The sequence below is a fragment of the Balaenoptera acutorostrata genome, chromosome 1 (genome assembly GCF_949987535.1).
Source record: "Balaenoptera acutorostrata chromosome 1, mBalAcu1.1, whole genome shotgun sequence".
In the NCBI taxonomy this organism is placed as follows: Eukaryota; Metazoa; Chordata; class Mammalia; order Artiodactyla; family Balaenopteridae; genus Balaenoptera; species Balaenoptera acutorostrata.
In genome coordinates this window covers 102,928,885-102,949,197 of record NC_080064.1, presented here as the reverse complement: position 1 = coordinate 102,949,197, position 20,313 = coordinate 102,928,885, and the positions used below count along the sequence as shown (strand labels likewise).

At 46.7% G+C, this 20,313-nt stretch overlaps 1 protein-coding gene across 3 annotated transcripts in view; it reads right to left on the bottom strand.

The window, feature by feature from the left end:
- Positions 1-3,904: 3,904 nt before the first annotated feature.
- VANGL1 (VANGL planar cell polarity protein 1) overlaps positions 3,905-20,313 on the bottom strand; it is a 50,353-nt gene continuing 33,944 nt past the window's right edge. For all 3 annotated transcript variants that reach the window (XM_057526008.1, XM_057526022.1, XM_057526018.1), the window contains exons 5-8: positions 13,325-13,458; positions 11,736-11,868; positions 10,304-10,538; positions 3,905-6,495 (exon numbers count right to left, since the gene is read on the bottom strand). In XM_057526008.1, the coding sequence (XP_057381991.1) occupies positions 6,235-6,495; positions 10,304-10,538; positions 11,736-11,868; positions 13,325-13,458 (763 nt within the window). In that variant the 3' untranslated portion in view covers positions 3,905-6,234. The remainder of the gene's footprint in view (positions 6,496-10,303; positions 10,539-11,735; positions 11,869-13,324; positions 13,459-20,313) is intronic.

Genomic DNA, 20,313 nt, shown 5'->3' with positions numbered 1-20,313 from the left:
CGAGTTAATTCACCACCCCAGTGAGCCAGTATCCACCACTGCGCTCATCCTGGCTGGTGTCCTGCACTCCATGCAATAGTTGTCATAAACAACTGCTTGGAAATCAAATTTTGTTAAACATGTCACAATTTAGGAGTCCCAGAGGACTTTGCTATTTAGTTAAAGCCTACTGTGAATCCATTATAAAAATAAGGACTTATCAGCAAATTGTGGATTTTTTTTTTAGAATGATGATCAACACTAAGTGAATATTTCATTATTTCTATAACTGAGGGGCGATGGCAAATGGAAAGCGACCGCCACGTCTCTCCACCTGGCCCCTGGAATGGTGATGGTGTATAACTCTTTAAATTCCCTACAACATGAATTGAACTAGACTTGACACCTGCAGATCAGATGCCCGGGTCCTACTACTAATTCCCTGAGCAAGAGTCTCTGGTCCTCAGACATGAAGCTTTCCCAAGGTGAGGGCTTTTGGGGGTTTAAAAACTCCTAAAGGATGACCTCCTTCAGAATGAAAGCTCATGTCCACAAGGGAAAGCTCAGATAAATACAAGCGAATACAAAACCAGACACTGCACATTCAAATATTTTTATCCAAGTATTATTTCAGTGCCAAAAGAAGTGCCAAAGACACTCAAGATAAAAGCCTGGGAATTGGTCACATTTGTCCCCAAGGCTTAAGAGTGTTTTTATCCCACTAAAACAAGGACAAAACACTGATGTTTTCAAGCTGAGAGACATAGCGATTGTAGATTCCTGGCGCCGTATTGGGAGTAACATTTCACCGTGCTGCTTTAGGTGTCAGAAATCTGTTGTTGTGTTGGGGAGACTCTAAAACAACCCACTGAAGACATTTATGTTACAGGTGAAACAAAACAAATTGGGTTATCTAAGTAGAAATGGGACAGGCCTGGTAAAAGGGACACAGAGTACTAAAACCTAATTTTATTCAGTAGTTATACATTCCCTATTTACCCTCTGAAAATGTGTCCTACTCATTCCTAACAAGCAGCAATGCTGAGAGGCGTGTCATCTTTCCTTTCCTATCCTCTACTGAAAGCAAACAGCAGGAGAGAAGGTAGTTTACGCACAACTAAACCAAAACCTCAAGACATTGGAATAGAGAAAAAGTGTGCCCAGAGTCCTGTTTTATGTCTGGTGATTAAAATTCTAGAGGGCAAATGTGGGGAAAACAGTGGGATGCAAAGTGCTTGCTGAGAACGTGAAGTCAAGGATGGAGGCCAGGGGCTCCAGTCCCAAACCCCCCTAGGCTGGGCTGCAGGCTGTCCCTCTCCCACCCCAACCAGTGGAAGTTGTTGGGGCATAATGTTGACAGAGCGACAGGAAGAGGCCTCCTCAGGTCAGAAGGAGGCCAGGCCAGCCCCTGCACACCTCCCCAAGGTGCACACCTGCCCAAGCCAGCAGGGTGGGAGTGGAGGGGAAGAGGGGCAGAAGCAAAGGGAGGCTGCCAGAACAAACAGCACCTGAGTCCTACAGCAGGTGCAGCGCTAGCAGGGCTGGTTTTCCTAAGGGAAGGAGGATTCTCAAGTTCTTTCCATCAAAATTCCTGAGAAATCTGCCAGCACGGCGGAGCAGCTTTCCCTGGAGCCGTAGCTCTGGTGCAAACCCGAGGTCAAAGAACAGATGTGATTCCACCTCCAACAAACCCCCAATCCCAGGTTTTGATCCAAGGTTAAGTATCCTCAGGTCTCTCCTCCACATCCAGAAAATACCAAATTATTTAGGTAACGCTTCAAGGTACAGTGACTGAGGGATTGGAATCAAACATTAGATTTGAAATTTCATTTATTAGGCATGAGATTTTAAGCAAGTTCCTCCCTCTCTGATCATCCCTTTTCTTACCTGTATAATTCAGATAACGCCTACCTTAAAGGAATTCACATTCTAAGACAACGCCTAACATACAATACCTGATAGATACATCTTATTACCCTTCTCTTCCTTCTTTGAACCAAAATATATTTTGTCAAAAATGTGACCCCAAATCTAATTTTCTGGGCTTCCACTTGGTTAAAGCTCAATATGGAGATTTCAATGTAGTGTCTAAGGTACCTTATTCACTACTGCACTGAGTACCATTCAAAAACTGTGCTATGGGCTTAAGAATAACTCATATTTTATTTATAATGGATTATGACCACAAGGTTACATAGCAGTAAATTCACAGTAGTGATTTATTTTTTGTAAAACGAGACTCACAAAGCACAAACACTACCCAGAAATACTTACATCACTTTACAATTGCAGGGTCTCTGCTGGACTATTTGAATATTACGGCACCATTTCTGTGCTACTTTTAGTAATCAATCTTTTTTTTTTTTAAATGAAGCTCAATTTTTAAGTTATATTGAGAAATCTATGGTAAGGCTTCCGGGGTAGTGAAGTTGGAGCAGTCATTATCATGGAGCTTGACCTTTCTTTCTTTGTTTCTTGCTGTTTTCAGGTCATAAAGTCCTGAGGCAAGAAAGTCTAACGGACTTGCCTACAGGACAGCAGGCTCTCCAGAAGCCACTGCTGTGCTAAAGCCATTTACTCCTGGGGAGAAGCCAGTGTAACCTAGGGGAAGGAGTAAAGGAGAGGAGGGAGAAGTAACTGGCTTTAGAGTAACCTCCCAGAAGATGGGTGCTGTTAGGGTATCTCTCAAACACAGGGCATATGTAGAAACACATGGACTTTCACACACTCATCTATATAAACACATCCACAAGTTATTTGCTGAGATACACACCCATCTGCTACAGATAACACAGATGTTCAGATGGCTAACATAAACATGCCGTCCATCTGGTAATTACACTCAGAGAAATGCTCACATATATAGAAACACACACCCACAAACAAATACGCATCCCAGTGTAGGGAGCCTTCCATAGCAGGGTTCACATAGACGAGAGTAAACCAAGGGCTTGATTTTGCTGATTTCACCGAGCGGCTGCTACACTCACTCTCCCGGGAGAAAGTAAGGAGGGGCAGGGTCGTCAGTTCCTGTCAGCCCAACAGGCTCGTGGCTTCCCACAGGGTTACAGCCTTATCTATATACATGCACACCAAAGCGACCAGGAGACACAAGAAAGAGAGTACCCGACTACCACCAGCTATGGTGAAGACAGCGGAGCACCTCATGCCCACCCAACACACACCGGAACGGCCACAGTCTCCCCACCGCAAAGGAGGTCCGAGCTCTGGCAATGAGCCGCAGCACAGCACACACACACACACACTACGGCCACTTTCCTCTATCCATTGGCTGTACAGAATTTGTCCTGTGCGTAGACAGAGGACAGAGACGGAGGAAGGGAGATGATGACGGCTGGGCAAAAAATGGTCAAGCATCTTCTCTAGGGCTTACTTTAAAAACTTTCGCAAAACTATCACACGTTTTGACTTAAATGATAATGCAAAGGATGGATCAATCACAAAACCTTAAAATCCCTTCCAGCTCTAAGAATGCAGACTTCAATGTTTAGTTCATGGATGATTAAAAATTGTCATTATCTTCAAAAGTACACACTTAAGAACAGAAACTATCTACCGGTTAAAACATCACCAGGGAAGAGAATGACCTCAGAGGTATACTCCTCATTAAGTTTTTCTACTCCTTACTGTTTAACGCTCACATTTTAATAACAGGTTGAAAGTTATAGAAAATCTATAAACATTTCAGGCTAACAAAATCTTGTATCCTCTAATGTGAACTTATCTTCTAATTCTACTAGCCCAGGGCACAGTTTACCCCTTTCCAAAAGAAGAGCTTATTGACTGCAAGAACTGAAAAGGACTGTGTCCAATTGTATGATACAGCTTTTCTGAAAACTTACATTTAAAAAAAAAATGCCATTTCCATTGTTCCCACTGCACCAGTAACTCAAGCTATTAAGAGTTACAAAGATCCTGCATTTTATTACGTTGTTCTTTCGAAAAGGACTCAATACAAAGTCAGTGTAAAAAAATCAATATTCAATTTAAAACAGAAACAGTAATTTCACAAAGTCTGACATTCTCCTATGCAAAGACTGGGAGAGAGAGAAAAGAAATTCTTTAATTTAAACCTTTCTTCACCCTGCTGGGAAGGCAGGCACCAAAGCCATGAATCCAACGTAACCTCTTCTGGACTGGTAATTGAAGACAGGGTTGTAAGCACAGTTTTTTAGAATGTTGATGGATAGTGTCATTATTAACCATATGAATATACATGTACGGCACTTCTATTGCTGGGTTTCTGATGCAGCAGCCTCTGATACATTTAGTCTGGGACAGTATAACCTTTATGCAGCCAAAGTCTCTTATACATTCACCATCCCTTGCCCAGTCTCCCAAAATATATTCCTGAGAAAGACATTATCAAAAGGAATGTCCGGCTTGAAGGGACCTAAAGGCAAAACTAAGAAGAACAAAAGCACCATGGTTACATGGTATGTTTTTCATAAACGGAAGCCATGTAGTTAAATAGTACGTCTTGGCTCCACCCCATACTGACTGGTTCCTCTTTCTTGCTTTTCCAACACATCTTCTTGTTGACCTGAAGGCTGTGGATTCAAGAACGCTGTTTACTTTTCCAGGTACAGGGGTGTGACAAATATCGAAAGCCAATTTTGGTTTAAGACAGTAATAACAAACACTGCACCACTTGTGGAATGCATAAACCAGAAAGGGTACATGCGAACACGTACACAAAGAGCATCTGACAGTGCCATCCTTGGCTATAGCAAGGTGACTGGTTACCCTAAACAGTAACCAGTAACCTGGGGAAAAGCGAGAGTGAACACTTTGCAAAGGTTTGCTGTGGATACAGGAAGGCAGATGGAGGAACTGAAGGCCGCTGCAGGGCTCTGCCCGTTGGCGCCTCCGCTCGCCCGGCCCGGCTGCTCCCCTGGGCCCGGGCCCAGGCAAGCCCACTGAAACCATCTAAGAAACAGACCAGGCCGGCATCATGCTGGATCACAAGCTCGGCTCCCTACTTTCCTTTCCCCAAGTGCTGCAGCTTGCCCATTCCCTCTCCTCACTTCACTGCCAACTACAAGTGATTTAGCACCAGGACCTAAAGGAGCCCCTGCCTGGGTGGTAAGGGGCGGAGGTGATGAGTGCACAGTGACGGTGGTCAGAAGTCAGGGGCTGGACGCCGCAGCTGTCCCTTGGCAGGGCAGCTTGCTATGGAGCTTTGTGAGGACGTATCTCCCGGGAAATGGAGGCTCCGAGCTGAACTTGCCAGTCCCTGAGTCACAGCGTGGGTCTCCCCCTGGTGGGTGTGGGGCAGTGGGAGGAGGCTCCGCGGGGGGAGGGGCTCCTGCCGCAGCCCAAAAGGGACATCCTAGCTGGCGTGCCCTCCCTGGGACCTACCTGGGGGGTACTTCACCCTTCCCTACGTAAACAAACAATCCGTGGGTTGGAACTGAGGCTATGCATGGAGCCCGAGGGCACACGTGAAGAGCCAGGTCCTGGGCGGCTCTGAAGGCTGGGCTCCCTGGCCGGGGCTGCCAGCCAGGTAGGGTGTGGTGTGTTTTGGGGGGGGTGGGGGTGGGATGGAGTGGGGACAGGTAGGCCATCACAGGGTTAGGAAAGGGCTACCTGCTCAAGCTGGTAGGCAAGCAGGTCAAAACCGGGGCAGGCAGATTCTCTCTTTGGGGAAAAAAACAAAATCAGTAAGAGCTGTAAACTGACAGTACACGTTTGTCGTTGTGATCTTTCTCTGCAGAACCTAAGGCAACACAGAACAAAGATGAAGGCAGGCGTTTCGTGAACAGCCCGTGGCTCCCGCGGTGCCGGATGTTGACATATACAAACACGTGTGGACACGTCCTGTCTGGTTCCTTGAAACAGGACAAAGACATGTCCTCAGAGGCCCACGAGTGGGATGGCCTGAAGCCAGGGCAGGGCTGGGTGCTGGACGAAAGGCAGGGACGAGTTGTAAGGCGAGGTTCCCAAGACCCTCCAGCTCCGCTTTGGTTTGCAGCTGTCACGGAAACGCCAGGGAACGGCTTCTCGAGACGTCCCATCCCCAAGTCAGATGTCATCAGTCACTTTCTTCCAGGACGGACATCTTCTGCTTCCTTCCAAATAAAGTGCAGATGGTCAAAGGACCCTGGTCTCTCACCTGCCAGTTCAGTCAGCAATGAAGAATAATAAAAACAAAGATGCCCCTCTGGTATACATATATATCTCTCTATATATTCTTTTTTTTTTTTTTTTAATAAAGCCACAAATATAGAACTTTTAAACCGACGTCTCAGACTGTAAGCGAAGGACAAATTTGTGAGACTTGGGGTCTATGAACTCTTCCGAGAGCATGATGAACGGGATTTTCTTCACATTGACTACGAGGCTGAAGTCCAAGCATTTGAGGACAAAAACGAGTCCATCCCGCAGCCCGCTGGTCACGGCCTCATCACTGACAAGCCGCCACTGCATGGCGAGCCAGCGCTCCCGGTCGTACTGCAGCGTGGGGCCCGTGCTGAGGTACCGCTCAAGGAAGGCCTGCAAGGACAAGCGGAGATGCTGTTAGGGAGGGAGCACGCGCTCCAGGCCGTGCTGCTGGGGGCTGCCTGCTCTCACTCCTGGGAAATCATGTCCTCCCAACAAACCAGGACGGCCCCGCAGATCACACCCAATTCCATCAGGCCTGCCCAACGGAGTCCTTGCTGGGGAGGGGAGGCTCCCCCACGTCCTCACTCTCCAACCAGAGGCTGCCAATGGTGGTAAGCACAGAGGCGAGGAAGGTGGGGTGGCTGGTACCCACGTCTGCCCAGAAGCCGTGGCTGAGGCACCAGCTGCCTTTAAGGGCCCAGGTCCCACGGCCCATGCCACGGCTTGTACCTGTTCATAGGTCGGCCTCCTCCCATCCCGAGAGCTCCTCGGGGCAAGTGTCAGGCACGGAAGAGCACTCTGGGAACGTGAGCAGGGATATACCCCGCACACACAAAAACACAGGGACACACAGGGATATACCTGCACACACAAAAATGCGTGCTCTGCCCTTACTGCTGTGTGCCTCTGGGTGAGCCGTTTAACCTCTCTGTGGATGGAGGGCATGACAGCGCTAATGCACAGGGCTGCCGTGAGGACGGAGTGGCTGACTCTAACCATCTCACGGTGCCAGGCTGTTTTATGGTGGATGGAGTGTGCACGTGGCAAGTCCGGGGGATGGCCGGGCCCCATGTCCACCTCCCTGTCTCCCGGCTCCAGCAGGGCTGAGCTCCGTGGGTTCCTCGACGTTCCCCTTGACGTGTGCTGTTCCTCCTGCTGAATGTCAGCCTTCAGCAAAGTCCTCCTGGTCCTTTAAATCTTCTCACACCACTCCCTGAACCTCTCAGACAGGGGAACATGTCCTCCTTTAAGTGCCTATAATCATGGGCATGACTGCCAGGTGACATTTTGCTTTCTGAACAATTACTGCCAACTTGCTTGTCTGAGGCCTACACTAAACTATACTCTCCTGGAAGGCAGGAACTATTTTTTAAATTTGGATTTTCCACATGCCTGGCATATGCTGGGGGGCTCAACAGCACGTGTGTTACATCAATAAATACATCGATTTAGCTTTGAGAAAGAAGAAGAAAGAACGAACCAGGGATCCAGATAGAAAATACTAGGATAAAACATTCTGGTCCTAAACACAGGTCACAGATGGTTTCTAAGTGGTATCCTCTTCCAACCACACCTCACTGCTGCTGCCAGGTACATTATTTCTCATCTATAAGCATATATATTCTAAGGCAGAAGGGAGAGTTGTGCCTCTACTACAACACACACGCATATAAAAATAACTCCTATGTGGGAATTTCCTGGTGGCCCAATGGTTAGGACTCAGCGCTTTCACTGCTGGGGCCCAGGTTCAGTCCCTGGTTGGGGAATTAAGACCCTGCAAGTCACGTGGCACGGCCAAAAAAAAACCAAAAAAAAACAACTCTTATGAATCATAAGGAAAAGAAACAGCTCAACAGTTAGAGAAATGAAATTAATAAGACAATTTATAAAAGAATAGAAAATGAAGATATGAAAAGATGTTCTATCACATTAATAGTTAAGAAATATGACTTCAAATAATAAAAATATATTTCCTTCCTCTTAGATGGGCAATGATCAAAAAGAATGATAACACCCACTGCTGGCAAGGGTAAGGGGGAAATAAATGGTCTCATATCCTAAAGGCAAAAGTGTAAAACAGTAACCCCCTTAGAAGGACAATTAGGCAGGATCTGTACCTTTGATCCAGCTGTTCCTCTACTAGAAATTTATCCTTCAGAAGTACTTGCATAAATGCACAGACATATGTAAAAAAGAGATATTCACTGCAACACTGTTTAGACCAGGGGTTGGCAAACTTTTCTTTAAATGTAAATATTTTTGGTGTTGCAAAGGCGCACACTGTCACAACTACTCAACTCTGCTGTAGTAGAGAGAAAGCAGCCGTAGACAATCTGTAAACAAAAGGGTGTAGCTGTATCCCAATAAAACTCGATTAACAAAAACCACCAACCCCTAGTTTAGAGTAATGAAAGATCTTAATCCAAATGTGCATCAGTAGGCAATCCATTAAACAAACCATGGTATTCAGTGGAATAAGACGCAGCTATTACAGGGAATGAGTCAGATCTGTATGACGGAGATTGGGAAGTACTGACATGGAAGGATAGCCAAGAGACAGCTTTAAGTGAAAAAAGCAAGTTTCCAAACTTTACCTATAAGGTATGAGATCCCATTTCTGTTTTTTTTAAAAATCCATTTCTGCTTTAAAAACACACACACACACACAAACACCTGAAAGAATATACCCCTAACTCTTTATATCAGTAAGAACCATCTGGGGTAGGGGAATGAAAACTTCGCTTTGTACATTATACTTTTCCTTAATGTTTGGATTTTTATACAAAGATTATTAGTTTTAATTCAGAAAAGTATACTTTTTTTAAATGAAAAAGAAAGCAACCAGGAAACTTAAAAAAAAAGAAAAAAACCTTGAAAAAAGGAAAACCACCACTTCCATTCTATGTGGTATGAGCTATCACTTTGCACATGCAGACATATTGTACTCACTTGCAACCACAGTGTTCACAGTTTTTTGCATTCTGTTTTTTGTAACTTAATATTCTAACCAAGATTCTTCCATGTTTTAACAGGTGAAATACTGTAATATTTAAGCCACTGTTCTATTTTTAAGTTATTTCCAGTTTGGAGTTAATACAGATAATTTTGCAAAAATCACCTGCACATATATATTCATGAGTATAGCTGACTGTGCTGAGTACTTTTTCTAGGAGAGGGATTAGTGAGTCAACGAATATAGGAAATGTTATGGCTTCTTACTGAATATTTCCATATTGCTTTTCTAAGGATCGTTACTGGTTAGTGACAATGCAGCCAGCAGTTGTATATTACAAGGCAATGTATGAACACAGGTCCTTATACTAATAATATCACTACCAAGTGTTATGTGTGTACTATATGCAAGCTCATTTACTTTCTACCACACGATTTACATGTCATGCTGCCATATTTAATATAATTCTCATACAACAATCCTATCAGGTAGATACTATTATTATCCCCATTTTATAAAAGAGGAAACAAGTGAAGAGTAACTTAGGCAAAGTCACAAACCAATTAGGTGGTGGAGCCAGGATTTGAACCCACTTCTGTTTGAAGAGAGGTCCTTTGCTGAACCCTTTCTCTACTTTGCCTCCTTGGCCACAGCCCTCTATTAGATGCATGGTTGGTTCTTGTAACAGCCCCAAAAGTGTGCTCACGTCATAATCCAAAAGAGCATTCAATAAAACTAACCCCCTAAGCGCGAAAACACCAAAGCGATGGCGCGTTTTCTATTGTTGATAATAATGGCTATTTATCTGGTCCTTATATTATGACAGACGCTATTTTAAGCACTTCACAGGAATGGACTCTCTTAGTTCTCATGACAACCCAATGAGGTAGATATTAGTATTATCCCCAATTTACAGACTAGCAAACTGAGGCACAGAGCCATTAGGCTCTTGGCCCAAGGTTTCCCACTAGTTGGTGGAGATGCCAGGTTAGAGTGAGTCAACTTGGCCCCAGAATCCGCAGAGTAACCTGAACTACTACCTGGACTGTCTCTAAGTGAAAGTCTTTCCTCTGCTTGAATCTAGAGGCCTTCAAAGGCACATTTTAAAAACGACTGTACCGAAACAACATAAAATAAGTGAGAATCATTAATTCTTATTAGTTGGTGCTTTAGAGAAGCCTTTGATTTTATCATTCCTGGTAATACCCTAAAGTGAGACTTTCCAAGCTCGGTGACAAGTCGCACCTTTGGGGTCATGCTGTTGGTGATGCAGAAGGCCAGGTGCTGCAGGATGCTCTCCATGCTGTGGTAGTGCTGCTGCCGGGTGGTGCGCAGGTACTTCTGCAGAGCCCGGGCCATGGAGGGGAAGATGGCCTGGGCGGCCTCCCTGGGGTCCATCACCTCCCCTGGGGCTTTCTGCTGCTCCTCAGCGTGGAGACGCTGGATGTGGATGAAGGCCTCCTCCACTGCAACCACCAGCCTGCAGGCGATGCAACACAGCAATCAGGACCGTGGTGCAGGGCTTGAGAACAGAGTCACACTGAACATGGGATGACTCCTCCCAGTCTGCCACCAGCTCAGCCAAGGCTCCAGTCCTTAGCTGTCACTGCAGATGGTTGGGAGAGGAGGGGAGGGGAAAGGAAGGCAAAGGCAAAAATAATACGTGGGATGGGGGCTCCAGGGTGAGGAGGAAGGAGGCTGGGAGTCGGAGATGACTTCTGTTCTCAATTCTGCCACTAATTTACTTGGGAGACTCACTTCAGTCCCTTTCATCTTTACAATGAAGGGTTAGATGAAAAGAGTTTTAAGGCCCCTCAAACTCTGGCTACAAAAGGCTCTGCTTGCACTGAGAGGTGGCTGGTGGTGCAAGAAGCAGCCTTACAGAGAGCCAGAGCTGTATCCGCGGATCCAGCCGCCCATACCAGCAGCCCCTGGGAGAAAAGAAGGAAGGGGCCCAGCACACATGATGAAAACCATCTTTGTCCACTTCGGCTAACGTGATCAGATCTTGAAAATCAGCAAGAGCCTGGGGATATAGGGCGGGCCACTCAAAGTGCGGGCTGAGGGCCAGCAGCTTCATCATCAGCTGGGAATTTTAAAGAAATGCAAATTCTTGGGTGGGCCCCACTCTAGACCTACTGAAAAAAGTTAAGTATCCGTTGCGGGTAGGGCCCCGGAACCTGAGATCTGTGTTTTAACAAGTCCTCCTGGTGATGCTTTTGAATGCTGAAGTTTGAGAAACACTGGAGCAAGATTCCCTCCAAAGGCCCAAGCAGGTCATGTTTATAAACTGAAATTTCATTCTGGTTAAAAAAAAAAAAGTCTTACAGAGAACAGACTGTGGGTTGCCAAGGGGGAGGGGGCTGGGGGAGGGAAGGACTGGGAGTTTGGGATTAGCAGATGCAAGCTGTTATACATAGGATGGATAAACAACAAGGTCTTACTGTATAGCACAGGGAACTGTATTCAATATCCTGTGATAAACCATAATGGAAAAGAATACGAAAAAGAATGCATGTATATGTATAACTGAGTCACTTTGCTGTACAGTAGACATGAGCACAACACTGTAAATCAACTACACTTCAATAAAATAAATTTTAAAAAAAGAGAATTAGTATGCCATTCAAAAGAAAAGTGTTACAGGCATGCTAGTGTTGGGGGGTGGGCAGTGTACCTTGCTCTCCGCTTCTTCACCCGTCGTTCATGTTCCGCCTCCTCATAATACAGCTCGTTGTGGCTCGAGTCCCTGCGCCGAGCAGCTGCGGCGATCATTGCCCGGGACTGACCAGTGGCGTTATTACTGGGGCCTTTGGGGGAAAGGACGATGGAGGAAGGACAGTTTTAATGCCTTGGGGCTGCGAAACAGAGCAGAAATCTAGTCCACAGTCTGTCAGCAACGTCTGCCCATCCCCTGTGAAGCACATACACAAATCCCAAAAGTAACTTCCCAGAAGGGTGAACAGGACCCCTGCTCTGCGTTCAAAATGCTCACAAGAAGAAGGAAATCTCCCAAAACCCCAACTTGATGAGTGGAAATGGAAAAAGAACTCCGAAGGAGATGAAGAATGCTTGACGATTAAAATGCTGGCCAAAAATAGCACAGACTGTGCTGAAGATGTTACTTACCATCTGTTACATAAAGTTCCATTTTGGCCATGAGGGCAGCTGGAACATGCATTTCAGCGACAAGACAATGGGAGAGAATGACAGGGATGGGGGGAACAGGACAGAGGAAAAAGAGAGTCAATGGCCACGGAGGCATTGACCACACACGTGCTGGAGTGTCATGGTAGCCACAACTTTTACAGAAAATACCCATGCTTGGGGTCTTGCAAAATGTCATGTTTATTAATACACACCTAGAACTCCTGGTCTCGTTCCCCTGACCACGGACTGTCTTAACTTTTCAGAAGGACGAGAGGCAGATCGTGTGCTTTCTTATGCAGCATCTACTTAATGGCCTGGCTTGCTAGTGGGATTCTGCACTAGGTTTGTGAAATTTACCAATCCTTTAGGATTCACAAGCAAGTGCACATCTCATAGAGCCAAAAACAAAAAAAGGGGGAGGATATTGTCACTAAAACTGACACCGCCTATAAATCACTCGACTTGTTAACAACATGATCCTCTTCTAGGCTTTGCAAAGCTCTTGCCCTGACCCAGGGTACCTGGCAAGAAATGACACCGTGTCCTGTTTCTTGCACTTAACCATCTGATAGCCTGAAACACAGCTCTGATGTCTCCAGCCTGGCCTCTGGCCTCCAGCCACTCACTCAACTCTAGTTCTCAGCCAGGACTGACAAATGCCTGTAAGAATCTCGCCAGAGGCCTGAATTATAGTCTTCATGGATTGAGGTAGCTGAATCTTTGGTAATTTATCCAAATTTTGAAAAGCAGCCTTCTTTTCCTATGAGCTTTCAATGTAAGATGTTCACCACAGGAGGCAGGAAACCCACATCACTACTGTTTCATGTAGTTTTCATAAAATCCTCAAATGAATGAATCTCCCACATATGCAGACTATCAATCAACATTTCTCTAAACATATCTTTGTCAGGAAAAAAAAAAAAAAAAAGGAAAGGAAAGAAAGGAAGAAAAGACAAAAGAAAAAGAAAAAAAGGAAAAATTGTTCTGAAATGAGAACGTACCATAAAGGCAGACCCTGAGAGGGGTAGAACCAAACGGGACATACAGTTTAGTCTAAGTACTGGGTTGGTCAACTGCTCCCTGCACCCACCAGAGACACCACTTCAAGGCACGTACCATCTACGTTGTAGACTTTCAGCCCGGCCATGTGCTTGGCTGCTCGGAATTTGGAGGCTGTTAGGAGGTTGGGGTTATAGATGGTGAAATCTTTATAGTAATTTTCCAGAACCACCAATGCTGCTCGCTGGATACTGAGAAAAGAAGGCAAAATTAATGCAGTTTTTCCAAGCAGGTCCTATGTGAAAAAAAAATCCTCTTTTGGGAGTCAGGTAAAATAACAGATCACCAAGGATAACCGCACATAGAAGGCTCCTGGGTTTCACCACATCTTTTGTCTTCAGGACAAGAATTTAAAGATGAAACTTAAGTCCCATCGTTCAGTGGCTTCTGTGCCTTCTCCCAGGCTACATCATTAGCCTCATCCCATCTAGCCAATAGGCGAGAAAGGAATGTTATACCTTCTCATTTAGATTTGCTTAGGCTACACAGAACTTTCCTCATTTTCTCAGTTTACAGAAGAGCAAACTGAGGACCCCCCAAAAGGTCAAGGACTTACAGATGGCTGCAGAGCTACTGAGTGAAACAACAAAGTGTAGATTCAAGTTTGTCAGGTACTAGAGCAGTGTTTCTACCTACACCTCATTGCCCCTGATGGAAGGAATGTAGGGTTTTCAGTTTTCTGTAGGTCAAAACAACACCCACACAGGGCAGAGTGCACTGGAAAAATATTGGCTGCAAACACTGGTTAATCCTGATTCCTACTCTTCGTCCCATCCATCCCAGGCCAGCGAGAGCTCCCTCTTTCAGAGGAAACAAGACCCTTTTCCCTGAGCCCCCTGAGGCCTCAGCTGAGACCTCACTCTTTCTTGGTCTACAAGGCCTCCTGTTCCATGGGTTGCTGTCCCCAGTCCTCCGCAGGGGTGTGTGAAGAGGACTCCACTTGCCAGTGTTCTGCGATCTCTAACCTGTCACCAGCTTGGCCCCTCTGAGAGCAGCAGAGGAGCAGAAAAGAGGTAGCAGGGTGGGTGAAGGGGGCACCCATACTCAGTATCGGTCGCAAAAGAACATGTTCTTGCAGGACGCTCACCACTTCAAAGAGTGACCTGTAATAATATCGCCAGGGATTTTACATACCTCATCTCATTTGACCCTCACAATCATTCAAGGGAAGAAAACCAAGGCTCAAAAATCTATGACCTGCAAACAGGACACATCTACCAAACAGCAGAGCTGCAACTCCAATCTGCGCCTTCTCCCAGATGTGTGGCCACTGTAGGACAGTGTACGTACGCACTGACCTCTCCAGGTCTCTTAGGTGTTCACCAACCACCAGTGTGCTAAACGCCACACAGTTATTCGTATCTTGCCCTTTATATTTTTCTTCCTGTTTCCCTGCTAAGTAGGTGAGCTTGTAAGGATTATTTACAATAGCCTGGGCACCAGGATAGGGCTGCCTTCAATTCCTGGATGACCACACTGCCTTCTACAGCTCTCCGAGTGGCTCAGGGTTCTTCACACCAAGACAAGACAGCGCCTAACCCATCAGCTTGACACTCTGCCAACCCACTCCTCAGCTCCCCTTGGGGCTGTGCCCCCAGCGTTTAACATGGAGTCGAAAAACAATCTAGAAGTCAATCAGCTCATCTCCTTGAGAGCAGAGACCTGGCAATGCTTTCTTACTCATATCCCCACAGTGCCTCGATCCGTGATCTGCATTCAGTTGGGGCTTAGTATCAACCTAGATATGCACACTCATGCAGGGCCGGGGAAATCTGGGAAGACCAACTTCCAATAACAGAAGTATAAGATTCCTAAGAGCAAATCCACATTCAAAAGCCCTAGTCATTTAGTCTTCCAGTCGCCCACTCACCACTCTCGTATTTAAGAACCTATGTCAGCCAAGCTCTGGGAATGCAAAGATAGGGTGGGAGGAGCTTCTCCTTGCCAGCGGTGTATGTGGAACAGAAGCTCTGTGACCACCAACTGGAATACACAGGGGCTGAGGCAGCACCGAGGAGGGCTTCTAGCCACCTGGGACTTGGGTAGGCATAAGAGCAACTACCTGAGGAAGTGAAGTGGCCCTTGAGTTGAGGTTTGTGTGTCATAGATCTTTGTGCAGAAGTCCCCTTGGCTTCCACAGACACCCCTGCCCAGTGGATCCCCAGTTCAGCATGGCCAGCCTCCTCTCTGTCACTCTGTCTGTGACATTCTCCCACGGGCGGGGCACGTGCCGCTTCTCTATCTCTTGCTCCATCCTGAGGCTGAAGGCGGCCTCTGCCTGCTCACCGGTCACACGCAAACACTCCCTCCTATGCACCTCTACCCGCCTGCCCAGGCACTGCTTTTCCGAAGGCCCTGGGCTTTTTGGAGATGAGGAGCCCCTTTTACCCAGCAGTAGGTCTGTTCATGTGCACAGACTTGCCGCATGCAGGCTACTTCATCCCAGGCTCCTGTGCTGACATGGACACATCTCAAGGGGCCTGGATTCCAGCAGAGAAGTATTTCCCTGATCAAGATTTAAAACTTAAAAAGGCAACTCAGAGGTTATTCTCAGGCCCGTCTTCAAAGCAAACCCTCTTGTGGTTGTGGGCTTTGGCTTTTCTGTTCAGCCAGCCCACAAGGAGGGGGCCCAGGGCATCACACTACCTCAGCCGGGGCCTGCAAGGCAGAGAGGGAACAGCTGGACCGGAGCCTGGCGGCCCTGTTTCCCAACCTCTCTACCCCCAAAACCACCGTGCTGCCTGGAGAAGGGGTGTCTGTCCACACCCAGCTCTGGCAGGGGCCTTGCTCTCCAAACTGGGCAAGTCCACAATCAGCATTACTCCAGAGCCCTGGGCGGCCTGGGGAGGGCTCAGGGACTGGACACGAGCCTCCCCAGGCTCAGGAGCCTTTGCTCAGACAACCAAACAAGGGGGAGAGCTCAGGTGATGTTTTCTTCCTTCAGCCCTGTCTCAACAGAGAGGCACCAGAAAGCCCCAGAATCAGCTGTGGACCTGCCCGCCTCCACAGGCTGACAAGCTAACACGGGAGCTAAAAAAAAAAAAAAAAAAAAAAAAGTTGAGATTTGGATTGAAATCCAATCTGCCTTTCTTCACCTTTTTGAAGAGAGCAGACTATGTAATATACGATGTAAGTCTTGTTGGTGAGTCAGGATCACCAGCCCCAATTAAGTACTGGGCTGTGCCTCGTATGTATCAGGGGGGAGGTGTCAGAGCCCTTAGGGGGCAGGGCCTCCTCCTGGTGCCCACGCTGCAGTCACCTTGAGTACTCACAGCCGTTTTTTCTCATTCTTCACCATGTTCTCCCTCACTACTACTGGCTACCGAAGTCATTCCTAGCTGCTGTCAACCTAGCTGCCTCAGGCAATGATCCTCTGTTCTTGTACATCTTCAACCTTGGTATAAATAGAGAAAATGGGCTTTGCCGCACCGGAGTGAGGAGCTCTGCTCGGGCTAAGTGATATCCGCTCCAGGACGGCAGTCCGATGTCGATTTCAACCCCAAGTCTAAGGGCTTTCTCATTTCTGTTCTGGCTCCTGATTCATGCTCTGGACTGGTTGAGTTTGTTAGATAACTTCAGGATAAAAGAAATCTACGACTACTCTATTATTTGGCATCCACTGAGGGGACACCCTGCAGGGCACCCTAGCATCAGCCTAAGTTACGGTCCCACAATGCCAGGATGCAGAAGCAGCACTATCCTCAGCCAGTGTCGGGGTTCAGAAGCCCCCCGACTCTGCTCCTTGGCGTCTTCCAAATATGGCATCTCACAGAGCCAAAGCAGGGCTGATTTCTTTCAGGAAGCCTTTTCCAACCCTCCGGTCCCCACTGACCTGTCAGGGGAGTCACAAGGGCGAGGCTCGCTCTCCAACAAGCCCCGGGAAAGTCCCCCACGCACAGGGACACCTGCGGTGGCTTCCCCACGGGGCACGGTACTCGTTGGCTCAACCTGCACATTTAGGAAACCCTAGTAACTGCCACAGGTATAGGATCAGTTCTGAGCATGTATAAAACCATGGAGTTTCAGAGGCAGAGGGGCCTCAGAGATGAACAAAGGCAAACCCTTCAACTAGCCCCAGTCTCCGGACCAGACTGCCTCTGGGGAAGGAGGGAGGCAAGAAAAACCGAGCTGGTGAGAAATTTGCTGCCTCTCTTATGACTACCACAGTCATAGACAAAAGACAGTAACCTGACTAAATGATCCTCACGCAGAAACCCCACACACAGGCAGGCAGAGCCTGATGTCCAGCCTGATTGTGGACATGCCCACACCAAAAACCCATGGCAAGGCACACTTTCCCAAGATACGGAACTCTGAGCTCAATAATTACTGTGTTCCAATACACCCTCCCAGGGAAATACCCTTTTTCACAGACCACATATATTTGTGGAAAACAGCGCATGGATACGCATAGCTCGTAACAGAAATTCACTTGAGACCTGCACATAAAAACACAAGTATAGGAATCCCAGATACACCTAGAAAAGGACAACATGGATGACGGACTAGCCATGATCAGGACCAGAAGAAGTTGATGCTGTTCCCAGTGGGAAAGTAACCCCCCTCAACTCTACTTGGTCCGAACTTGAGCTCGTGGATGAGACAGGGCGGCAATGGATCAGCACAAATGTCTGAGGGAATTCAACAGCCACGGCTGAATCTGAAACTCACCCTTGACCATGTTGCCTTACGGGTCTATTTTCTTTTCAGGACAAAGAGGGTGCAATGTGAAATGCTATGTCTAATCAGCTACAAAACATCTTCCAGTGTCAGTGAACAACTGTCATACAGAACTGCCATGGCAATGGAGGAGAGGGCTCACCCTCGTGTAACATTTCTAAAACACATTTGCAGAGAAGCACCTCCGAACACAGTTCAAATTTTAGTGCATAAAACTCTGAAAGACATGTTTTTGAAAAATAAATTCTGAAAAACAAAACCAAACTAATGCCCTACGTATCTGTACCTCCGCAGCCTCCCCACTCTCTCTGACTGTGGGTTTAGGATGCACCCTGTAAATGGTGCAGGCTCAGGGCCCAGAGAGCATGACCCTTGACTCTTCCATTTATTCTTTGACCTTGAACGAGTTAACTCATTTCTCCAAAGCTCAGATTCTTCATCTGTAAGATGAGAATATAACAACACAGAAAACCCTGCTATAACACGGTAAGTGGGCTCCAAAAGAGTCGACTGTATAAATGCATTACTAAAAGGTTAATGCAGTGACTTGGGCCAGCCTGGTGCAGGTAGCTGGTCAGAAAATCTAGTGACAGACTGCAAGACCCAAATATACAGGTTTGGGCTGAGGTCTGGAGTCACCCGTGGTAGTTGTCTCATGAGCTTAAATGTCAATGGGGACAATTCCAAATTCAATGATTTTCTGAGACTTCAAGAGTTGGCACTGAGGCCAGGAAAAATACTGGAGACTCAGGAGTCCACCCTTCACTTTCCTATTTCCCAAGGAGAAGCTGCCTGCTTGGTTTAGGTTTTTGTTAAAGATTAAATGAGATAATATATTTTAAAGTGCCTGACCCAAAGCAAATGGCTTATGAATGGTAGCACCGTGAGCTTACACATCCGTGTTTGGGGAGGCCAATCTGTCCCCTATGTGTACCTGCACTGCCCTCCCCACCAAGGGCTACCACGAGGGCACTACTACAGGAAATGAGCCAGGACCATTGCTTTCTTTAGGGACTTAGACCATAAAGTCATGCTACTCTCTGCGTTTATGCAGTATTGGCTGCCAACTCTCAGCCTCCTGAAAAAACAAAACTTTAGCTACCGAGAGGCATCTGTGGTACAAAAAGTAGAAAAAGCACTGCCTTGGAGTCAGAAGGCCTGGATTCCAGATCTGATCCTGCTACTCTGTAAACCATATAAGTTACTTCCCCTTTCTGGGCCTGTCTCTTGGCTGGTGATAGAGAGGGAATACCAACTACTGCATTTGGTTGTTGAGAAGAACAAATGAAATACTGCCAGTGAAAACATTTATAAACTTACAGGATTATACAAATATAAAATAGTATCATATTACTAACGAGTCTGAGCATTTTGTAGCAAGGGATGGGGTTGGTTGTTGGCTAAACTATTCACACAGTTCCTGGACATAAAAGCATGACCCAATCTCCACTTATATATATATATATATATATATATATTTTTTTTTTTTTTTAATTTATTTATTTTATTTTTGGCTGCATTGGGTCTTCGTTGCTGCGCACGGGCTCTTCTCTGGTTGCGGCAAGCAGGGGCTTCTCTTCGTTGCGATGTGCAGGCTTCTCACTGGGTGGCTTCTCTTGTTGCAGAGCACGGGCTCTAGGCGCACGGGTTTCAGTAGTTGTGGCACACAGGCTCAGTAGTTGTGGCTCGCGGGCTCTAGAGCGCAGGCTCAGTAGTTGTGGCGCACGGGCTTAGCTGCTCCGAGGCATGTGGGATCTTCCCGGACCAGGGCTCGAACCTGAGTCCCCTGCATTGGCAGGCGGATTCTTAACCACTGTGCCACCAGGGAAGTCCCTCCACTTATATTAAATCAGAAAATTTTTGAAATGAAGAGAGTTTTAGCGTTCAGCCAAGCAGAGACTCAAGAATCGAAGAAATCAGAGTCCCTCTAGTCCCAACACGCAATCCAAGCACCAACTCTTTAAAACACCCCAGAAATCATTCAGCCTCTGCTTGAAAAGAAAATGCGCTCTCACTTTGTACTGAAATGACCTTATTTTAAGTTCTACCCATCGGTCCACCCACAGCTTCCTTCCGCACCCAAGCCCCTCTTTCTTGTGAAAGCCCATCATATACTTGAAGAAAACAACTGTGGACATAACCCTCCGCCCTTTTAACCTTCCTATTTTGCAGATAAGGGCCCTGAGGCCTAAAAAAGCATGTGCACACCACCCCGCCCCCCCATACAGAGTTGTCTCTTTCCTATTCATTCACTTTCCTCGGATCTGATTGTGGCTTCTGCAATTAAACTAGCACATGCTACTAAAATCAGAAATATTAAGGCTGTAAGAGCTCACCCAGTCAGAGGCCTCACACTCTGCAGCTTT